The sequence below is a fragment of the Agelaius tricolor genome, unplaced genomic scaffold (assembly GCF_023055355.1).
Source record: "Agelaius tricolor isolate 1412-34295 unplaced genomic scaffold, bAgeTri1.0.p SCAF_4, whole genome shotgun sequence".
Lineage (NCBI taxonomy): Eukaryota > Metazoa > Chordata > Aves > Passeriformes > Icteridae > Agelaius > Agelaius tricolor.
Genome location: NW_027269264.1, coordinates 54,257,454 through 54,282,009, shown reverse-complemented (window position 1 = coordinate 54,282,009; position 24,556 = coordinate 54,257,454). Strand labels below are relative to the sequence as shown.

Sequence of the window (24,556 nt, the reverse complement as noted above, 5' to 3'; positions counted from 1 at the left end):
GAGCAAACCCTTCTGAGTTCTGAGGTTGCCATCCAGACATAAATACAGGCACCCTGCCCTGGCACTACATAGTCGCTTGCAGCAGGGCTGGCTCAGAAGTCGCTCAGGACAGGAGCAGGTCCTGACTCTGGAGGGTTTCTCCGAGCACAGTGACTCTGTCCCTGCCCTCTTTTGCTGCCTGGCTGAAAGCAGACCATCATACTTGGATTTCTCTCTGTTTTTCAAGGACCTGTTCATGTGAGTATTCCTTAAGCAAGAGATGGTGATTTTAATAGTCGACTACAGAGTTAATACTACTCTGTGTTTAATTTGTTTTCATTACAAGATAAGTAATACTGCCCATGCTTCAAGCATCAAAAATTTTCCTAACTTAGTTGTTACTTTTCTAAGGTTTGGTGGTTTTTTTGGGTTTTTTTTGGTTTTTTTTTTTTTTTAACTGGGCTACTTTCTGTTCCATCCACTGTCTCCTAAGTTTTTATTAGGAAGAAAAACAAATATTCATGTTCTGCTGACCTTCTCCATTCCAATTACTACTATCATCACACCTCTGTATCTGTTCTTTTTTAATAAAGTATTTTCTTAGTCCATTAAGTTACCTGTCTAAACTATGTGTACCCTTCTACACCTTTTCCTCTCCTTAGTTTTCATTAAATCATGTCCTCCATCAGTCTATGATTTTTTTTTTCATTTCTCTTTCCATTTTTAATTCTAAGTAATACCATGTGTTTACTCTCTGTGAAATTAATGGAAGAGTGGATAGATGAAGGTGTCTGACTTCCAAAATACTTTATTAGCTGCTTCTCCTGCTTCCATTTCCATGTCTCCTTAATAGTTACCTCTATGATGAAAGCCCAGCACTTCCAAAGAAGTTCAAGTTTTGCTTTCCACTCATTTTGCAGTAGATGCTTTTTGGTCCCCAAAAATATCAAACAACAGTTAAAGCTGGGCAAGTATCTTATTATTTATCATGTTCTTTAAATAGACTAGATGTTCCAAGAACAAAACCATAAATCAATGAAGAGCTGCTGTTATTTGTTGTAAGTTTTCACTGATTAATTTCAGTGAGAGATTTTCACACTGAATGTCATTCACCAGCTTGGTAAGATAAATCACTTGATATTAGTATGAAATACATTTAAAAAGTTGTTTTTCTTTACACCTTTTCTGAATAAACAAATATATCACCCTCCCTTCAATCCCTGTTTCCTTGAGAAATTGTATGGAAAAAGGAGGGAAACAACAAGTAAAGTTGTTGGTTTTTTCCCCCCACAGTATCTGGTTTATTTCTGCAAATAATTGATGCAAATGAACTAAAATGAGTATTGATCTGGGGACAAATCTAGCCCTAGAAAACTTCTGCGTTCGCAGCAAGCTTCATGAAAGAAAGGGCTGTTAAAAGTTGTTACTTGTTTCGCATGTAATAGTATCAAGTGCAAAACTAGCAGACTTGATGATTATAGGATGCATATTTAACTCCAAGGTGAGAAGAAGGTTGTCTGGTTTGTTTTAAGATTCAAGCAAGTACTACATAGAATAACAAGCTTCATAATTAAGAAATTTGATCCATTTCATTTTGCTGAAGTATCTGGTCCATTTGTTCAATGACGTTGCAGCCCCAGAGGTACCAGACCTCTTAAGCCTCACACAACTGCTGCTGTCCAGGAAGAGAAACAGAGAACGATACGGAGCTGGGAGGGGGCAGAGAGAGATTTTTATTGGAAGCTGTTAAAGTGGTTGCTATGAGACCTTCTCCAGCTAACACAGGCACAGCAGTGTGTGAGGCTGTTAAATCATAGCTCTTGCATTATACCTTCCTTTTCTACCTTTTTTTTTTTTCCCCCCCCTAACACAGCTTTTATAGTTGTTTAAGATCAGAGAAATCACCTGCCAGTTGCTTTTTCTTCTGTTTCAGTCCCTTCTGCTGCTTCGTGCAAGATGGAGCTAGAAAATGCAATGATCGGCTCCTCGAGCAGTTCTTCAGCAAGCTCCAGAGAGTACAAGGTGGTGATGCTGGGAGCAGGGGGAGTTGGCAAAAGCGGTAAGTTTCAGCAACAATATTTTGGGAGAGAAGGGGTGAATTGGGAGCGTAAAGTTCACCGGAGGAGGACACTGTTCAATGAGGGGTTTCGTCCCTCTTTCTCTTGCTCATGGCTTGGATAAAAGACTATAGTTCGTGACTGGGGCAATGAGTCAGCTTAATTTGTTACAGACTGAAACGCTGCAAGCCTTTTTAATTGGTGATTTGTGTGGGGCTGACCTTGGGTGTGCTGTGTGTGTGAGGAGGGAGCAGCCAGGCTGCTGCTGTGAGTTTAGCAGCAAGTGCCCGTGTCACTCTCCCACTTGGTGAGGGCTGGTGGCTTGCTGGATGGTGTGCATGTAACTTGTTGGCCTGGGGGTCCTTGTGCTCAGGCAGAAATCAAACTGACTGCAAAGTACAGTGCAGAGTGTGGGGGATGACTGCAGTGGCTCTGTTTTCTTCCCCAACATTTTTTTTTTATTTTTAATTTTTTTTATGTTTTCTTTCTGAGTGTCGTGGCTCAGCTGAGTTTAGGCTCCTCTCTGCTCTGGACAGGTACAGCATGCCTGCCTGAGTCTCACTCCAGGCTATGAGGCAGATTTGCAGCATATTTTAATATCCCTGTCTACAGCTGGCAAGATATGCTAGTGTCTGACAATGATATCTCTTCAGAGGAGTCATTATTTTCCCTGGACAGTGTTTTCTTTTTCCCAGATATTATCAGCTTTGATTTATTCTCGCTGAAACCAGCATTCTCTGTTCTTACAAAGACTTTGCTGAACATGCAGAGTTTGTCTCAGAAGTCAGTATATTGAGCTGGCCACACAACAAGAATTTGATTACATCTTCTGGAAATTCAAAAGAACAACAGAGAGAGAAACAAAATTGCAAAAAGCAGGATAACGTAATATAATGAATCCCAGCTAGATTCCAAGGAAATTTCAGGATAAAAAGCTGCTACACTAAACTGTAATACCTGTGTGTATCAAACAAGTTTTATTTATGTTCAAGCAATAAGATGAAGTATAGGTGCAAAAAGTTAAAAATTGCGAGTAAACATAATTTTCTTTCTGTATCCATAATCTTTGTGGTTTTGTTGTACTTGGCTTCAACTTCAGTGGCACATCTTTCAGTGAAAGCTATTTCCCACCAGAATTACTTAACCAAGCAAACAGTTCTTGCACAGATGTTACTATATAATCACCATATAAAATGGGAAAGAAGAAAACATTGTTAATCTCAGGGTAAATTTCTGTAAATTCAGATTATCTTTTCCATAGGAAAGCAGGTATCCAGGATGTGCCAGCTGGAACTTTCAGTAATTTTTTTTTCCTTATTTATGAATTTTTAGTTTCTTTTTTCTTTTTTTTTTTTTCCCCGAGCGTATCCAAAAGATGGCAGCAATTTTCCCCACCCCCAACCATATGTTTGTAGGAATAATGCAATTTTGAAAACTTGTTCACCACAAAGTATTACAAACTATACTACATTCATAGCATGACTGAATCGTAACAACCAAACTTTACACCTAAGAGGAGGAATTTCTGAGTTTCCATTTACTATTAGATAAGAGTTGAAATTACAAATTTAGTTAATTCAAATTTCTGTGTTCAGAAAATGTTAGCTGTTAATTTAATGAGGACAAAGCCTTTATATCTGTAGATTGAATAAGATATGATACATCTCCAAAGCTGAGAAACACATAATTAACAAGTAGAATTGTGTGGTCTAAAGAAACTAAGATGGCATTAAGTGGAAATTTATGAAATTCGATAGGATTACTGAAAACTTTCTTTTGTTATCATGAAAGTGAGAGTCCTGTGAGAAAAAAAAATACCTCAGCAACTGAATATTATTAAGAATTCATAAGAAAGGAGGTGGGCAGTTCAACATTTACTGGCTATGAACTTCTGATGTGTAATGGACCTGAAGTATTTCAGTAGAATGCTGAAAGATAGTCCAACTGATAGAATTCAGAGATAAAAAGTAAAAATAGATGTCATTCTATAAATCATTAATTCATTCTGACTGTTACATAAACAGGATTAATTTACACTGGATTAAAAACAGAAAAAGGCCTTAATGACTACTTTCATTGCACAAGATGAGCTCTACTTTCCCCTAGTGACCTAGATTCAATGTGTCCAGGAAATTATGAATTTAGCCATAAAAGCAAATCAGGGTAGAAAAAGGATGTAAAAACCAAAAAAATAGTTCAGCTTCCAATTTTGATTTTGAGAAATCAGTGACACGTGGTTTAATATATTGATAATATCCTGCCTTCTTTTTCCCTTCTTCTCCCTCCTTCTTTGCTTTTAAGTCATGATAAAAACAATAACAGCTGGGGTTAAATTACTGAGTGGGAAACCTCTTTCGGATGAAAGCCTTTCCATCCCTCAATTCATTTAAATATTAAATAATTCAGGTTTGGAATGAATTTTCCATAGGAATGAAGCTGCAAACATGTTAGAATTCTTTTTACCCTGGATGTAGTTCAGTTCCAGATATCCCCTGGGCATTTTGGTCCTGTGGTTCCAACCCTGCCCTGCCCTCTACCTGTGACACTTGCGCATGGGGTGGAATGAGGAGGAGGAGACCAAAAAATGTTTGTTCTTTTGGCATTGGATTAGTCAGGCTTGTCTCTTCACTTCCCTGCTCAAAGATGGCAGACAGTCCAGGAGGACAGCCAACATCCTTTTATTTGTCCTGTTCAGTGTTGTGTAAATTTTACAGGAATTGGTAAAATAAGATGAACTCTGTGTATCCCAGCCTGACACCCACCGCATGAAGAGCAATGGTGTGTACCCTGGAAATGGTCTGAGAATTGTTACTTAAGGGTTCTCACATTTCAAAATAAATTCTGGAAAACTGATGCTAATTTAAAAAAAAAAAAAAAAAGTCTGACATTAGGGAAAAAAACCACCATCTCAAAACCCAGCTCTGGAAAAAACAGGTAATAGTTGTGTCTAATGAAAATGTACGAAGCTAGCTGTAAATTTCTATAGGAGTTGATTTCTGTACTGTAATTATGGAGTATAGATTCCCTAGAATGAGTTATTCCTTCTAAGACTTATGAAAACAGAATTCTTTTTGTTTTCAAAGCAACGTGTTGATTTCTTATGTTGTGTAAGTTGTGATTGTCATCAAGAACATCCAGTACAGGCTGATGCAAGTTCAGACCAAACCTGTGCTAGAACCAATAATTAAATTGAAATTAAGCTGAAGTGAATAAATTAAATTTTGTATTGACTCTCATTCAATTATAGTCCATATCAAAATTATGTATTTCTAATGTTAATTATATTTCAATTAAGAATGTGAATTTGGCATCTGTTCTTCTCTGCTCTGATGACAAATATCAGGCCACTTCAGTGCCTCTCAAACTTACATGAAGTTACCTGACAAAGACAAAAAAACCCTGAGAACCTTGGAGATTCTGAAATCCATTTTGCTCACAAATACCTTTAGAGAGCAGTAAACAAGGTGCTGTCATGGTCCTTGCCTGAAGCAAATCAGACCTCTGGGGTCAGCTCTGTTTTTCAGTGTTACAAAGAAAAAACATGCACAAAAGAGCCTTTCAATCCCATTGCTGCCTTATATTTAGCAAACCAGTAACACTGATAACAATACTTAACTGCAGCACATTCTGCAAAATGTTAGTGATGATTAACTCAGGGCTTGCAAAGTGACTGCTAAAATGAATAAATTGATGTTCCTGTGCAACTGAATAAAATAAAAAACCTCCCTGTGATGAAAAATTATTACCTAAGCAATCTCCAAACAATGATCAGGTTGCACTGTAACCCACCTTTATGTGCATCTTCTTGGCTAAATAAAAATAGTGTTTTAGTTTTTTCTTGTTTTTTTGTTTGATTGTTTTTTTCCTAACCCTGGTTAACAATGATTTATTTAAGGCTGAACATGATCTACAGTTATTCCAGGCAAATAAAATTACACCTTTATACATAGCATAGGTTTGTCATAGGTGTAAATTGAATTTCTATTTAGCTGTCTTATGGAAGTTTATTTCTCAGAAAGATTGCCAGATGATCTGTTCCACTATACATTTGAAGATATTTTTAAAATAATTGCCTAATGACTTTTGTAAAACTAATATATTTCCTGTTTAATTGTATATTGGAAAGTAGTTAGAAATGTATTTTCAGGCTTCAATCTTAAAAAGAATAAAAAATAGTGGAAGAGAAGAAACTGAGAAAAGATTCTCTCAAGGATATTGGAGGAATAGTGTGAGGAAATGTATTCTCAGACTGGGCTGTCTAAACGAGGCATTCCTACCCATTGATTTCCCTGATTTTTGTTTTGTATTGTTTTGCTTTGCTTGTTTTTTCCAGTGTAGCATAAAGGCTGTGTTTCTACAGATGCAGGTGACTCATCCAATTAATTTCAAGATCATGTGTACACAATAACTTCCAAAATGTGTGAAAACAATTATATTCTCTGTGATGTGGGAACTTCACTATGAGGAATTAGATTAAATCTGCAATTTTCTTTCATTTATGTGCTCAACTGCCTTTTTTTTCTGGACCGGTTTTGCCTCTTATTCTGCCTTGATAAAGCAAATTATGTGCCTATTATTTTCAAGCATGTCCTCATAACAAGAGTCCCCAGTAAATAGAGCACCATGGAGTGTTTGCTGGAGAGCTGGCCCACTGCAGCTGTTTGCAAACTCCCTGGAGATAAATTAATGTATGACCCAGGTTACACTGAAAAGGATGAAGGGCAAGGGAAGAGATTCCGCTGGTATTAAAAGTGCTGAGCCTGAAAAGCACCACTTGGGCCTGGTGATGCTCTTCTTACCCCACCACTGGGCTTGGTGTCGCAGAGCACTTTCCAGACATTGATCAAACACCTCAGCAGCAGCCTTTTTTTTTTTTTTTTTTCTTTTATTTTTTTGGAGGGGGTTGGTTTTGATTCAGTTTCTTATACTCTCCAGGAATATTCTCAGGTACAGCTGTGCTTCCCTAAATGCCTGGTAAATGAATCAGAGGAGAGGGTCTGGCCTTCTCTCATGTCCTGAGGCAAGCCAATCACCAGGATGAAGGTGTTGGATTTAGTTACTGCTCAGAATGAATCAAGGTGACAAAAGTTCCCCTTCAAGTGCTTGGGCATGCTGTGCATTAGAGTTAAGGCAAGCTAAGTCCCTTTTTTACCCCTCAAAGTCAACACAAGTGTAGTTTTTGCTGTTTTGATTTTTCCTTCTTCTCCTCTAACTGCAAAAAGTGACAATTTTTCTTTAAGTGGAGAAAAATGGAGATATTTATTAATAAATATGTATGCCATCTGAAAATAATTGGTTGTTCCCTTATCATTCTCTGTCTGAAAAGCAAACAAACAAACAAAAAAAGTAATCCAGATTTTTATTTCCTCAGGTGTTTCAGGGAAATTATTCAACTTATTCAGATTTTAAAAGAAATAGAAATGGAAGGATAAAAGAATATTTTTTTTTTACTAGATGCAGTCATCCTTCTTGGTAACAGTTCTGAAAGGGTAAGGGTACTACTGACCATTCAAAATGACATAAATTCCTCTGGTCACTTCACGGTGCTGCCTGCACAGTTCTAATGCAGAATTGCAGGTGTTTCATGCAGAATAATGGTGGTGCGCGTTGTATTTTTTGCCATGAAAAAGCAAACAAACGCCTTGTGGAGAAGGGCCACCAATGCCAGACAAAAACATCCCCAGGTATGGGTAACTGCCGGTTTTCTCATAAACCAGATTAAACTTTAGAGATTGTGCAAAGGCAGAGCTCCTGCTAGGTTTGTGATCTTTAAAACAACACTGTCCACATGTTTTAATTTCCTTCACAGGTAAATAATTGAATTCGCTTCAAGCTTGATTTTGTGTAATTCCAACTTCTAAACATATTATACATATCTCATCATATAAACATATCTCTTTGCTAACCACTTTGAAAAATCTGTGTTTTCTGTCAGTACTTGTAGACAATCCTGAATTCACACCTTGATCTTCTTTCACTGCAATACACTGAATATCTGAAACTTCACTTGTATGACCTTATTTTTCTGCTCAGAGCATCTTGTATGCTTAATTATAGAGCCCTAATATTTCCACATCAACTTTCTGAGTATGGATTCCAAAAAATTGACACACTCTTCTATTAGTGGCCTTATTAGAAGAAAGATTGCCTGCTAGTTTCCTCCTAGTGGAGTTATTTTTGCTCCTCAGAGAATAATGAATTCTTTTATTCAGGTGTAGTTCAGAGAGGTCACATACAGAGAAATATCTGTAGTAAGTTGAAGCTATTTTCTCTTTCCCCCAGTGCAGCCACCTGTGCTATCACATCTCTCATGATGACCTAAATTCTGCATTTTCATACGTGTTATCTTATTTGGCACCATTAAATCCGAGAATTCGAATTATTCTGGACCCTTTCTGATATTCTTCATTTATCTTTAGTGTATATGTCATCCACTTAAAAGGATTAAATACATTATTTATTAATAAATTTCTTTTGCCCATGGGCAGACCTTGTGGACAGAATTGTTTGCCTCAGGGAAATGAGTAAAAGATGTTTTCATCATTTTGGCAGTTCACATAGTTCAATGGTTATAGGGGTGGAGGATTCAATTATGCCCTCTGTATTTAATGTGGGGGGTTTCTGCATGTGAGGTACCAACTCAGTGCTGAGAAATCTGACTGGAGTCCTGGATTCTTCAGCACTAGAAGATGCCTGATAAATAGGACAGAGTTCAAAGAAAACAAAGAGAGATGATAAAAGGAGTGACACATTTTGATTTATGGTGACAAACGACTATGACTATATTAATAGCTGCTGTAGACAGTAATTCATGATTCTTTATTGTGCAACTTGCATATGTATACAGAGATTCAATGTAAATGGATGCAGCTGTGATGTGGATGGGTTGATTTGTCCAGCTTCTCCCATCATAACATCCAGATGATAAATATCCACCTGAATAAGGCAAACGAGCTGGTCACTTCCATGCCCCTTTGGAACAGGGGATGGAGAACTCACAATATTTAAAAGTAATGAATATCAAGAGAAGAACACATATATTCCAAAATTTGAGGAGGAAAGCAGACAGAACTGCTTCGTGGAGAGTAACAAGTGATGAAATCGCAGTTAGAACATGCATTATTAGAGGTATAGGAGGTCTTAAAGACAAACCTCTTTTGGTCGATAAGAAGGGCATATGCCCTTAATGATTTGCTTAAAATCAAGGTGGAGCAGGTTGTGCAAGAGTTTCAAAGGAAAGGAACAGGCTGGTGAAATTTTTGCTAGTCTAAGTGGTTTACATTGAGACAGAACACATTACAGAGATTGAACATTACAGAGCAAATATGCCAGAATATTTAGAGTTGTCAAGTTCTCTTACACAAGAGAAGGACTGCTATCATCCTCAAAATTATAAGATGTGTTAATAGTCATCAGGACTTTAGGCTGATGTGGCACTAATAATAGAGATATCCAGCAGTTTTCTTTGTTCAGACTGCTAAGCAGAGATGCTTAGGCTAGCCTCAAGATTGGATTTGTTTGCTGTGTACAAAAAAAGTCATTTATGCTGCCTCAAACCAAACCGTGTCCTTCTGAGTATAAAGGCTCCAGGAAACATGCTGAGATAGCACCCTGAAAGTATGGGCCACCTCATGTGTGTATTGGGTAGTGGTGCAGATGGAAGGCGTACAGATTTGTTAGCTCACCTCCTGCTGTTCTCTGTTCCATGGGTGGAAATGGAATTGAATGATTCAGGCTCTTCACCTACACTGTCTCTATGTGAACAATTATGTGAAGGACCCAAGACCTGCAGCTGAGCTGGGGGAGGTTTAGTTTGGATATCAGGACAAATTTCTTCCCTAAAGGGGGTGTTTGGGCAATAACAGGCTCCCCAGGGAATGGTCACAGCACCCAACTGACAGAGATCAAGAAGCATTTGGACAATGCTTTCAGGCATGGGGTGGGATTCCTGGGGATGGCCCTGCTGAGGGCCAAGAGATGAATTTGATGATCCTTGCAAACCCCTTCCAAGTCAGGGTATTCTATCATTCTAAGTGATTAGTACTCACAGAAGGTCATATTAATGAGTCTGCTTTTCATGGTGTTTCATTAAAGCAGAGCTTCACTTAGAGTGAGAATTTCAGTGACTTGAGCCCTGCTCAGCTTTTTCCATTCACGGTGCTTGCTACAAAGGGACAGAAAACCTTCCGGGCTATTCCTCAGCAACAGGAATTGGACTATCAAGGACTCTCCTAGTTTCAGCCACACACAAATCTGCAATTTGAAATGCCCAGACTGAAGTCTCAAACAAGGGAACAAGCACTGTTTCATGACAATGGCTGGGCACTGTTGGTATCTTCGCTGTAAACAATCTGTTGAGGCAGCCACAGGAACCGCTTCCCTTCCAAGCCGTCCCTGCTGCTGAGCCCAGCCATCTGCAGCATTTTTGGCATGTGCTATCTGCTAGAATTTGGATGAGATTAATTCCATTAGGGACACTCTTGAAAGCGCAATTAAGAATTTTTTTTTTCTTCTTCTTTTTCTGCTGCTTTCATCTCTTCTCTTTCTGTATTTTCCATTTTATTCCCTTCCATTCCTCTGGTAATCCTTTTCCACTTTTAATTTGTTCTTTGACTTTAATTAGTCTCCCTTTATGCCTGCAAGCCTGTCTAATTTTCTTTCCTAGGAGCTGGAAGTCTCATCATGCTCACACAACTCCAGTGACAGGAATTGGGTGTTACCAGAGTGTTGTGCAGGGTCCCACTTTCAGAGGAATTATGTTGGGAAGACACTGTTCTGCAAGCCCTAGAAATCTGCTAAAGCATTATGTGCCCACTAAGCAGTGGAGACCCTGGCTAGAATCATTTTGTTTCAAGGTGGGTGGGGAAAATCCAAAAGATGAGGGTGTCAATGTGTGCATAACAGACTATCTCAGGAGATGCCAAGTTGTGTATTGTTGCCAAAGTCTCCAAAAAAGTTATGTTCTCAACACATGTAATCAGTATTTTATCTTTTCATTAAAACCCTAGAACTAAACTAGCTATTTCAGGGGTCCCAAAGGTGACCTCACAAATGTTTATGAGTTTTAAAAATTAATTTCATAAGCTTTGGCAACATAAGAGCTGTAATCAGCTGAGAGACTGATGCATGTAGTTTTTCTTAGTTTACACTGACTACAGTTATGAGAGGAGCTGTTGTGTAATTTCTTTCCTTGCAATCTCCTTGAAGTGCTAATGTAATTCTGTAATTCTTGTCCATTTTCACACGCCCAAAATAAATGAGTCCTAGCTGAAAGTCATATTCTCTTTCAAATCCTGATTCCTTTACTAACTTGATTGCTCTGCCAGATTATGTGATTCCTTCAGTAACTTTCCTGGCTGACTACCTGCAGGACAGCTTGTTGTGTTACACTTTTCCCTGTTGAACAGGATCTGCAGTGTCTTCACAGAAATGTCTCTTTAGCAGCTTGCAAAATGTGTACTATTATTTTAGATTTTAATTCAGGATGTTCAAAACCAAGCCCAAGTGTTGTCAAATTCTCAGTTGTTTCAAAAACAGCAGCTACTTCAGTCATCCATAATGCCTGGCAAGCTTTAAAAATCCCCCTTCTCTAAATTTTTCTGGATTTTGTAATATAAAAATTATGTTCTCAATTTGATTAAAAGCAGTCATTAGACATTTTCTTCACAGTGAATAATCTTACTTGGGCTGCCTGGTGACATGATCATTTGATCACTCATCACACACAGCATGCCAGAGCTCTGCTCTGTGCAGTATCTGACACTGGGCACAGCCCAAGGATGTGTTCCTGGGCTTCATGAGGTTTCCATATGTTTGTAGATAAGCTCTAGAAACACAATATTTCTGTCCTGGGATTCGAGGAGAAAAAGAACAATCTAATACCTCATACAAATATAAAATGTATAATATATAAGCTCCAGAAACCAGGTTCTTGTGCCTTTCTTCCACTTGGAGCAGTTTCAATGGATTTCCCAGAGTGAAAAAAAAAAATGTGAATTTGCAACATAATCTCTCTCTCATTGTGCACTCTGTCTACTAGTCTGTTCCTATAAAAGTGGAAGTCAAAAGCCCCATTTTTCAAATCTTTCCCAAGATACTTAAAAGTTATTAAATGCCTGACATAACAATGAGTGTATCACATAAGCTTCCTATATTTTTTTCTTTTTTCCCCCTGGTAACATGCTCAAAATGACAATTGGCCTCTGAATTGGCCTCTGATATTTGATGATGAGGAAGGGGTTAGAAAAAAGTCAAAAGAGAAGATATAAAAGAAGCAATCCAAGCAGTTTGCAAAGGGAAATGTTAACAGGCATCAACAATTAAGAATAGAAAAATAGAAAAAAAAAAAAAGAAAGATAGAAAAGGATTCAGAAAACAGAAAACTAGAAACAGATGAGTAAAGGAATTATAAAGGAGTAAAGGGTTAGAAGGAAAATGCAGAAATTTGTACTTCAAAGAGCATTGGTTTCAGATGCTGTCTTTGCACTGCTGTTATCTTAAGAGGTGCTAATAGCCCATGGTCATATCCTATATATGATGCACATACTGGTAGCCAAAATGCACACAGAGGTCATCTCAGGGGATCGTTCTCCTGCCTCTGTGAACTTTTTAACCCATGTTTCTCACTCAGTGGCTCTCTGGAGTAGGAAGCTGGAGAGGCATCATCTCAGCTGTGGACTGGCATGGGTCAATGTCTTCTGCCAGGTAACAAGCCATAGGACAAGAGAAAATGGCCTCAAGTTGTGCCAGGGGAGGTTTTGGTTGAAAAATAGGAATATTTCTTCAGAGAAAGGATGCTCAGGCATTGCAAAAGCTGTCCAGGACACTGGTGGGTTTGCCATTTCTTGAAGTATTAACAGAATTGTGCATGTGGAAATTAGGGACGTGGTTTTGTCGTGATCCTGTCAATGCTGAGCTTGATGATCTAAGGGCACTTTTCCAACCTTAATTTTTCTATGATTCTGTGATTCTAAGTCTTCTGAGCAGAGGCCTTTTTTTTTTCTCTCCTCAGCCATGTACAAAGCTGTGTAAATCCAACATTAATATAAATTTATGGGGTGCTAGGCAAAGCAATGCTTCTTGTGTCTGGTGTTCTGACAACCATCCAGAATGGAGAGGAGTCTGTGGGTCCCAGCCTCAGCAGTATGTAACACCCTGTGAAATCAGTGGGAGGCACAGCATGTATCAGGCTCTTCTGTGCTCTTTGAAGAGCTAGATTCCTGCTCACACAAAAATCTTCAGCAGAATTACGAATCACAGTGATGGTAGAGGGATATCTCCTTTGGTTCTAAGAAAAAAAATTCTGTTTTCCCCCAGTCTGGGGAAAAAACGGCAAGATGCGAAACAAATATATGTGTTTCTATATATGTTTTTTCTATATGTTTTCTATATATGTGTTTCTATATGTTTTCTTTTATCCTTTGTGGCCCAGCTCTTACCTTTGCTCTCACTCCCCAGCTTTTACTGCTCATAACAATATAAACAAACAGCTACTTCACTATAATAAATTTTGAACAAGTGGCAGTAGGAGGAAAAATCTAAACAAAATGCCAGTGACTATAAACAGATTTAAATACACATATCCCTGAAACATGCTCATGAAAGGTTTATTTACTGCAAAGTAACACACATTTTTACTCTTTAAGGAAAATAGCTGTTAGTGCCAATGTGTTATTCGAAGAATTTATAGAAAGCTGTGTAAAACCCAGTGAGATAACAACTTGGGCTGATTGACAGTGACAGCATATTTAAAGAATAGGATTACTTGGTGATTGAAGGCTTATTTTCTTTATTTTCATTTACCTAAAAATAACTATGGATCAAATTGGTTTGCAAAGCTATGTTTTATGTTTCTAAAGCATCACTGTACATACTGAATGAGTTTTGGTATAATTAGTTTTTAGCAATACTTAACCAATTTTGTGTGCTGGGATACTTTAGGGTGGTGTAATTCAAGTACATTTTCAAGCTTGTGAATAAGATGCATTTCTGATTGGCTGTAAGTAGGAAAAATGTAGAAAAATTAAAATTTTTATTCCAGTATATTGTTAATTGTCCCCTCTCTGACCCTAAGCATCGCAAATAATGTTAGTAAAAATCATAGACAGTGAGTACTTTACTGGCTTGGAACACTTGGGAGTATCTTTAGCACCACTGATGTTAATTTAGTCACAACAAAAAGCAGGATGTGGATTGGGAACAGATGAGATATGCTGTAGTAGACATGATTGCTCAGGAAATGACCTAGGTGGACACAATACCAGTTTGTACTGTGATGAAAGTTTCTGAGGGAATCAAATACTTTCCTGGCTCACAGTCAAAGTTCAATGCCATAGACAAATACCATGAATAATTCTTTTCAGGTTTAGTGCATAACAAGCTGCTAAAAATCATTAAGGTGTTGGTGATAGAGTTACTTGCCTCTGAGTACTAATTCCTTCCACCCCCTTTTATCTCTTTTCTTCTTGCAGGGTTTCCCTTTAAGTATATGACAGAATTTATGAGAGAAGTAGGAAATGTAAAATATCACCTGTTTGTGTTAGTCAATGGTGTAGAGCCCATGCTATCTTTCAAAATTCTTTTTTTTTTCCATAAAGTTACTGTAACTGTATTTCCTACCAATAAAATATTTCACCAGGAAAATAGAAACCTGGAAGGGCTTAGATTTACATCTATTGGGAATAGGTTTTTCTGTTCCTATTTTATTTTATTTATATGTCTAGTTTATTTCTGTATTTGTATTAATCTCAGGATGTTTAACATATGATGCATTTCTCACAATGGCACAGTGTTTAAAAGTTACTTATCTTCAGAACCCTCTCTAGCTAAACTGACAACCAAATACATATTTGTTTACTTAGTGGAAAACCAAGATAGGATGGGCCTTATTTGTTCTGTCAGTGTCTTGTGTGTCATATCTGTTCAGCTCAGTGATTACTGTCAGCATTGTGGCATTTAAAAGAAGACCTGAAGAGAGTGGAAATGCGATTTGTGTTCTGTGCTGCCTCACACATCACAAAGAAAACTGGCAGCTTGACCTTAGCAGCAGAGCAGAAAGAATACAACTCTTTTTTTTGTACACTGAGAGTTCCAGCCAAATGAATGCATCTTAATGGGGAAGTCACTCATGCCAGAGTAGGTGGGGAGGGGAGGGAAATAGGGAAATATTGTGCAGCTGAAGAAAAAAAAAAAAGCAGTGTTTGTTCCTGACTCTCTCTTTGAAATTACCATAGAATGCCTTGACCCCTATTTTCTGCCCTACCCACTGAAAAATCTGAATTAAAGTGGTTAAAGCAATACGCGGTTAAGTGGGAAGGAGCAGAGAGAGGGAAAGATGAAGGAACTGCCCTTGTAATTACTGTAGGATTGGAGAGAAACATCAGAGAGTATTGTGTTCAGCTAATACTAGAACACAGTTTATAAGAGCATTGAAAAAGCAATGAGCCTCAGGAGTGTTTTGTGTTTGATACATTATGGAAGAGAACGGCTAACAGGATTAATATTTCTGGGCTACAGGAGAGCTTCTAAAGTTTAAAACGTAAGCATTTGGTTAAGAAATTACAATGGATTGATTACAACCAACATCCAAAAGCAATGATGGTGGATTGATTCAGCTACTTGCTCGCTTGCCAGTTCTACAGGAAAGAAGAGAGGAAGGAAGGAGGGAGGGAAGGAAGTGGCGGAAGGAAGTGGCGGAAGGAAGGAAGGATGTGGCGGAAGGAAGGAAGTGGCGGAAGGAAGTGGCGGAAGGAAGGAAGTGGCGGAAGGAAGGAAGTGGCGGAAGGGAAGGAAGGAAGGAAGGAAGGAAGGAAGGAAGGAAGGAAGGAAGGAAGGAAGGAAGGAAGGAAGGAAGGAAGGAAGGAAGGAAGGAAGGAAGGAAGGAAGGAAGGAAGGAAAGGCTTGTGGCTTGAGATAACAGTTTAACAGCTGAAGCAAAAGCTGTGAATACAAGCAAATTTAAGAATTTATTTAATAATTCTCACTGCAGGCAGATTTTTAGCGAATTCCTGAAAAGCAGGGCTCACATAATGGCTGCTCAGGAATACACATGCCATAACCACGAATGATTCTGCTTCTTCCTGCTTTCCTTGAGCTTTTCTTCCTACATACAATGTCATTCATCATATATGAATATCTCTCTGATCAGTTCAGATCAGCTGTGTCAGCTCTGTGTGTCCCCACAGGTTCTTGACTACTCCTGCTGGAGGCACAGTGGGAAAAAGGAAAAGCCTTGATGTGGTGCAGAACAGTTCATCAATGACCAAAACATTGGTGAATTATCAACACTGGTTAAGTCACAGAACCAAAACCTGCCACCATATGGGCTGCTGTGAAGAAAATTAACTTCACCACAGCCTTATCTCCAGTACAGAAAATTATAGCATGAAAAGGAGTGAAGGAAATGTGGGACTTTTTTGCAGTTTGTCTCTATAACGTCATAACTAACTATATATTAGTACTGACATGCTCTTCTGTTTTGTTGAAAAGTTGGAGGCCACAAATCCCGTGGGAACCAGCATTATCTTCCTTCTCTTCCCTCCTTGTTTATAACTTGTCTGGTTTTCTTTTTTTTTTTTCTCACTTTTTTTTTTGTAAAAACATGATAGTTTGAAACTGACTGCTGTTGGCATGGAGGTATTTGTGCTGTGCACCTTACATGTGTATGGTTTTCTTGAAGACCATCTGAAATATTCTCTGTTCAGCTGTGTTTCTGGGGAACACCACCACTGAATCCAGCTGAATCTTTTGATCAGGTGCTGAGGTATTTACATTAGTGCTTGAATTTTTTTTCCACACAGGAGGAAATCTATGGCACAGCATTTTTTCTGCAGCTGAAATGAGGTTAATACATTTGAGCATAATTAAACCATCATTGCCAAGTGGTGGGTCAGCAACACCAACATTTTTTTGCCATTTTTAAAGTACCTCTAACTCCAAAGAAACTGAAATCTGTTAGATTGTGTTCCTGGAAGGAATCTCTCAAAGCAAACAGTGACCAGTATTGCAGTCATCCTCCACAGCAGGCCTTTAATTTCAGTTTCTCCGTACGGCACAGTATTTCCAGGTCAGTCTGAGAGGCCAAGCTACTTTTGAAGCTCAGGAATGTTCAATCCAGCTGTTCTGTAACAGCTGAGGAGGTCTGGGCCAGCATCAACCATGTGCAGGAGCCAGACACGAAGCAGTGGGGCCAGTGGAATGGGCCAGCAGCATTCCCCCTGCAGAGCTGGTGCCACGAGGGACAGATCCCTCAATAGTGCTGCTGTTGCTCTCATCATCCCTGTGACACTGGGTGCACCACTCATTGTCCAAGTGGGCTTTTTTTGTTTTGGTTTTTTGGGTTTTTTTTTCAAAGCCTGGTCGTTTCTTGGTCTTGTCAGCATTTTTGGCAATTCTTAGATCTGCTCAGTGGCAGGGAATGGTGATTCAGAACTGCAGTAGTCACTGCTGAAGAATGCAATGGACAAAACTGACAGTTATTAAAGATAGATAAGGTTTTTGTGTGACAGTGTTCACAGGGGTTCTTGGGGAGGGAAGAGACGAGGATCTGACTCCATGTTCCAGAAGGCTTGATTTATTATTTTATTATATATATTACATTAAAAACATACTAAAAGAATAGAAGAAAGGATTTCATCAGAAGGCTAGCTAAGCTAAGAACAGAATAGCAAAGAATGATAACAAAGGTTTGTGGCTCGGCTCTCTGTCCAAGCCAGCTGGGCTGTGATTGGCCATTAATTACAAACATCCAACATGGGCCAATCACAGATCCACCTGTTGCATTCCACAGCAGCAGATAACCATTGTTTGCATTTTGTTCCTGAGGCCTCTCAGCTTCTCAGGAGGAAAAATCCTAAGGAAAGGATTTTTCATAAAAGATGTCTGCGACAGTTTTGTCCCTCTTTCTTTCAATTAAAATAATTTAATAGACAAAAATGCTACAAAAAATATGTATAAAAATAACCCCTCCTTATTTTCTTCCCTATTTCATCTGATCTAATATAGTGCTTAAAACTGTGGTTTGTGGGTGTATATTTCTGTGTTGTTTCCCCTGTCACTATCTCGGGCCATACTTATTTTTGAAAAATGCATATGTATTTGTTAATTTTTGGACATTAAAAAGATGCAGAAAGTTCAAGTGAAGTCCTGTCTAATAGTCCCTAGACAGCCATAATTCTTTGCTTAGATTTTAATTTTCAGTTTTTCAATTCATAAATGTGCCTGATTAATAAGCTCATCATTTACTTATAAATAAAAAGAAATTTAAGTTACATCATGTGTAGCAATTAAATCACTGGTGTCGCAGCAGCTGGTGCATATGCTGGTTGAATTGAGAAAGCTATTGCAAACATAATTAATGAGTAAATGCAAATATCTTTCTGGTCTAAGCTTTCCAGTATCCTGACACTGCAGCTTGGGGCCACTCTGCTCTGGTTATCTGATGGCAAAGCTTGTATTTAAAGACAGATCTTTGCCTTTTCTGTGATTTATATATTTTGTCCTGTTTGTGGTCTAATGTCTGTTTCTCATCTCCTCCTGTTTCTCATCACCAAAGGTATTTGCCCTCCTTTGTATGCAAGAAGCTCTCTGAACTTCAAATTCAAAATACGTGTTTAAACTTTTAAGTGTTACCTTTTTTGCAGATGTTTCAGCCACAAGCTGCCATTATGTGCAGCATAGTTCCTTAACTGGCACCAGGTGACAAGTTCTTTGAACTCTATCCAGCAATGCCACCTTAATAATCAAACTAAGAGATAGCCCTAAACATGAGATGAATTGTGTAAAGGTGATACAACTAGGCATAATGGCTCAAGGTCAGAGAATCTACAATACTCCCTGGTAAATTAAACAATCTGTAAAATCAGCATGTATCTCTTCAAACAGAGCTTTGAAGACAGTACACAGGTTTAGATGAGTTGTTAGGCAGATATTCCTGGCTGTGAGGGTGGTGATGCCCTGGCACAGATCAGCTGTGGTTGTCCCATCCCTGTAAGTTGTCCAAGACCAGGTTTGGGACCTGGGATAGTGGAAGGTCCCTGCCCATGGCAGGGGGTGGAACCTCAAGGTCTCTTCCCAACTCAAACTGTTCTATGATTCTATAACACTTAGTTGCTAAAACTGCTGAATTGTTGATCAGATGTGGAGGCACATTCAGCTCCTTCTTGTCCATGTTTTGGGCAGGATCCAGTTTTGTTCCACTTCCCTGAGATTTGGTCCCAAACAGAAACTCCAGGAGATAAAATAATCGTTTATTTCAAACTGTGATGGACTTAAATGTGGCACATCTCTTTAGGAGTTCAAGACTCAGGCAGATGTGGGATTTGTCAGAAAGAAGCATTCAATAAATCCTATAGGGAGAAATTTGGATACTAAAGCTAACTAATCCAGATAATATTCTGAATCCAGATGTCTGGGCTCTCTGAATTTCATGGGTTGAGGAAGGCAGTATTAGACACTCAATGCTTTCTGTTGCTTGAGACAAACCTGGATTAGTGAGCAACTGGGATGTAAAACTGTTAAAGGGTAGGTGGGAATAGCCATAATTCAGCTCTGGGCAACGGTGATTGATGTAATTGATCCCAAGAGTTTTTGAAAATGATGAATTGTAGCATTCAGTAGCAGTTCCTATTAATGCAAAGTTTAACAGTGTTTCCTCCTATTTATATAGGGGACATCTGATGGAATAACTCCATTTTTTTAATATATCTTTCCTCTATTAAAACCATCCATAGCTGTGGTGAAAAGAATGGCCTTGTTTAAATAGAAAATATATAGTGTACTCATCAGTGTGATGTGTGTCTTCCTTGTACCTTAATCCATTAAAATGTAAGATTTTTCAGTCCCTAGCCTAAAGAGCTAGTTTCTTTTAGCTCCTGCAGACTGATGAATTTAACTTTGGAGTTCCCTAACACAGCAACCTTCAACATGCCCACAGGCAAAGATCCCAGTTACATTCCACTTTTATTAAAGCAAGTTAGATTTATGAATGTTTTATTTTCAGCAAGGCATGCAGTAAGCACTGGCTGTCCTACTGCAATCTTCTTTTCATATATTTTGCAAGGGAAACAATTTAGCTTCTACATATAGATGAAAAGGAGAATCACTTATTTAGACAGTCTTAATTTTGTTTGCAGCAAGTACCCTAGATTTTTGTAGATATTTTACAAAATGCGTGTTACAGTGAATAGGTTTAGGGATCTCTTAAGAAAGAAGCAACATCACAAAGTACATCTCTGCAAGGAACATTTTTAATCTCAGAGTAGCTAGGTTTTCCAGAAATGCAGGATTGAAGGAAGCTGACAGCTCGCAAGACTTTGCTTTGCTTGCATTCAGGCAGACAATTCTTCCTAGACAGTCACTTGATATTCATAGTTTCACTGAAGCAAGTTAAGTCAACAGTTTCAAAATGGTATCACCATATTTAGAGAGTTTGGTGAACGATGAGTCAGAGCTTTGTGGAGCAGACATCTCTCCTGACATCGATATCACTTTGTCTGCCGCGCCTCGCGCTCTCGCTGGCACTTGTTCTTGATTGATCTCTTGTTCTGCACCACTTGATTCATCACGGTCAGCCATCCACGGGCATGAAAAATTCATCCCGAGACAACAAATACTTTGTAGCCTATGATATTTCTTTCCCTTGGGTTTCAAGACAATTAATTCCTCCAGAGAGCAGAAAACTTAGGGACAATAGCAATTCTGGTGTTTCTGTGGTGAGAGAAAGCACAATTGTGTGTCTCCATTCCCTCACACAAGAATAAAGATAGCGTGTTACAAAGGTTAATTATCTGAATAATCAACAAGTAATTCAGCTGAGTGGGTGTGCCAAGGAATTTATTTCTTCCTTTACACTAAGTACTACTTAATACTGTGTACTAAATTTCCAGAAAGTTGTACAGATCTATATCAGCAGCAATTTTTTTTGTAAAGAGAGTTCCTTTTTTAAACTACATATCTTATTAGATAAATAAATTCCAATATATCTTGGTGTTGCTATACCTTTATTTCTAAAATGCCTATTTTTCTGGGTCAAATTTAGTCTCTCACAAACATAAAAGCCCTGTAAAGTGTACTTCTCTCTAAACTTGCAGTTGACATCAGCTTTTTCACCACAAAAAGCTTTTCCAGCTAAAAGAGTGGGGATAATATTCTGCCTCCAGATACTATGGAAAATATGAAATGAAAACTATGAAATCTGACTTTATTAGGTCCAAGAGGTGAATAAAGAGCTCTTAAGTCACAGTCCAAAGTCTTATCCCTGAGATTAACTTTCCTCTTTTAGAATGGGAGTCAAATTTACAAATCATTAGACCTAGAAAATGTGATATTTGATAAATGCTGTCTGATGCCTTTTAGGTTATTTCCTGTAAGACAAAGTGGCATCTGAAACAATCAAAGAGACAAATGAAGAGAGAACTTTGCATAAGAGACAGATGATATGTAATTTAAGCTATCTAGTGGCTGACTACAGTAATTGAGTTGAATAAATTGCTTTCCTCCACAAGCAGTGGAGTCGTCTGGTGCAATATGTACAAACAGCTCGTGAACATGGGGTGGGGCTGGGCATAACTGAGGTGAGGGGGCCCAAATATTCACCTGCTTGTGCCTAGGCTCTCACCACCTCACCCCTTTGCTTGTGCTTCTCTCTGTCACCATATATTCAGATTAAACAGATATCTAATTTATATCTTTTCTATATATATAGTCAATTTCGTTTTTTCTCTTTTGGAAGAAAATAGGCATCTTCTCTTTACATTTCAAATGCTGTGTCATATTATAATTCCTGTGTCACTGCAATATAGGGCATCTCTTCTTATATTATTTTGCCTAATACTAAATCTCTAATATTTCCTGAGAACTGACATAAGCCTGATGAAAGCAATTTATTGGAAAACAATCTTTACAGTTGCTTTGTGTGTGTTCTGGGATGCAGCAGCTCCATTAGTGAACACTTCAGGTCAATTTCTGTCGCCCTTGACCAGTGCTGTGGTTGTAATGAGCTGCATTCCATTAAAATATCAAAAGACATTGAGCAGGAACACATGTTTAGATCTAGCTGGGTAATTCTTCAGGTGACTAGATTTCCAAAAGCAGAATGATATCATGTCACTCTCGAAAATGTGGTAGCCTCTATGAAAGGACTTTCCTTGGCCATGCCATTAAAATGGGTTGTATAGATAGCGGTTCCTATCAGATGTATATTGGAAAGTCTGCCTGTGTCTGAAGATACTCTTTCTCTGTTCACATTCTGTTTCTGTCAGATCATTATTTAATTGAGTAAATTAATTTTCAGACTGTTTTTCATGCAGCACAGGACATGGTTTGTCCTCTTGGTTGACTGCTGGCTCATGCTAGACCTGTTTTTTCACCAGCATCCCAACTTCCCTTTCCCAGGGCTGGTACTTGGCCACTCATCCCCAAGTTTATGCTTGTGTCCAGCATTACTCTGTCCCAGATGCAGAATCTGTCATTTGCTCTTGTTGAATTCCACAGAAGTGGTGTTTGCCCAATGCTCCTGTCTATGTAGATCCCTCTGCAAAGGGCTCTCATCCCTTAAGAAAGTCAGCCAAGAGGGATCTTCTAAGAATTCAGTTTCTTTTGCTCCTCTAGACTCCATCTTGAAAGTCAATCATAAAAATTAGTAGATTTTAGTAGCAATTTGCTGAATATCTTGCTCTCCAGCAGCTACTGGACAAACCCCAGGGATTTTCCCGACTTTTTCCTGTATCTCTGTGTACAGAGATAAAACATTCAGTGCATAGCCAGACCTCAGGAGTAAACAAGGGAAAGCTGAGGCCCTCTGGAATAGAAGAAGCATTGGGAAAAACATCAGCATTTCTTTTTGACCCTTGTCACCACATAAAGCTGCCTAGCAGAAAACATCCCTGGAATTAGATCAGGTGTTCAACAGCTTCAATATACTCCTTTCCAGAAGGCTCCAAAGGAGAGAAATGCAAACCACCCAGCCTTTCCCAGATTCAAAGGGGATGGAACCTGCCTCAAATCCCATTTAATAGCACATCAATACAGCTACAAGTCTCGTGGAGAAGATTACAGAAAACAACGTCCCGTTATGAGAGAAATTACTACTGTCAAGTGTCTTGAAATATATAAAAATAAGCTAAAGCCCAATTTCTGTTAAATATTGCACTTTTCAAAACTGATGCGCAGTTACTCCAAAAACAGCTCTTTACAAAAATCAATTCAGTAATTGCAAAATAGTAAAAAACACGCTGTGCACCTGCCTTTTCATTATCCACTTGAGGATAACAGGCTGCCAAAGGAAGGTAAAAAGAAACAAATTCTGGGAGTAATTTTATTCAACAATAATCTAAGGAACCAACGATATAATACTCCAAGTTAAAAAAATAAATGGAAAAGGTGACTCACTTCTTCTGGATATTGAGTGAGTGAGTGGCTGGATAAGTCTGACTGAACTTTTGGTTGATTTTCCTTTGTGGTGCATAAGGTTGTGGTTAACATGGTCCTCCAAAGCCAGCTGAAGATCATGACAAGGTTTATGTTGACTTCATTGTGCTGTGAACAGTGGTGTAATCACCTCTCTGTATTTAACTGCACCAGAAGTTTTACTGTACATTCTTATACATAACTGCCCCTAATCTTCCCTCAGTTCCCAGAGATTTTCCCCATGCAGTGATAAATACGCAGCAGAAACTTTACAGAATTTTCCTTTCTACACTCACATCAGATAAGAGTTGAGTTTCAGTTTTATGTGAAATTCAGTGTTCTCCAAAATGCTATTTTTTTTTATTTCTTGGTTGTACAAAAATGTTGAAGAATCTCAGATTTTTATAAGTACTTTGAGGCAGTAAGACCAAAATTTGTCTAGTTTGAGAATACACAAACACAGCAAAATGCCAATTCAGTCACTGAGAATTAATTTTGATGTCTTCCGTGATGGAAACCCACTTAATACTTTAAAAAAGTTTTAGGCTCAGGTACAGAAGTCTTTTCCTACTTAGGAAAGGACAGGTCTCTATCTAACATTGATATATCAAACAAACTTCCTGCTTGTGGTATTTGGAGGGTGGGGAGGACAGAGCTAGTCCTACATTTCGTACATGCAAGATCTTGCTCTTGGATTTGGGTACAAAAATATGCAGTTCACTTGAAGGAAGCACTTAAGAGTGCAGTTGTACAGTTACTGTCTTGGGGGAAAAGAGATGATCCTTGTCCAATACCTAAATCAATGGTTGTCCTTATATCAGCAAAAAGCCCTGGAAAGCCCTCTCTATTTGCAGAACATTACCAAGGCCAGAAATTCCATGGAGAAAAAGAAATTAAATAGGTATTTAAGCAAATTGTCAATGGATAAATTGAATTACATTCTAATATCTGCTTTTTTTTTAACCTTTCTATAAACTAACGAGCCTCATGTGTTCAAAAGAGCAATTAAAGAGCTACAGAATAGTTTAATGACCTCCTACACAGAGAGGTTATTTGATTTTTTTTTTTTTTTTGCTTTCATCTTAATATGCAGATTTATTTAATGGAGAATAGGG

The 24,556-nt window shown here is 38.4% G+C and overlaps 1 protein-coding gene across 2 annotated transcripts in view; it reads left to right on the top strand.

Annotated features, from left to right (window-relative positions):
* The first annotated feature begins 1,642 nt into the window (after positions 1-1,642).
* Positions 1,643-24,556, top strand: part of RIT2 (Ras like without CAAX 2) — a 174,335-nt gene continuing 151,421 nt past the window's right edge. The window contains exons 1-2 of one of the 2 annotated variants that reach the window (XM_071425788.1): positions 1,643-1,776; positions 1,913-2,038. In XM_071425788.1, coding sequence (XP_071281889.1) covers positions 1,740-1,776; positions 1,913-2,038 — 163 coding nt within the window. In that variant the 5' untranslated portion in view covers positions 1,643-1,739. The remainder of the gene's footprint in view (positions 1,777-1,912; positions 2,039-24,556) is intronic. The other variant, XM_071425789.1, reaches the window with a different exon arrangement.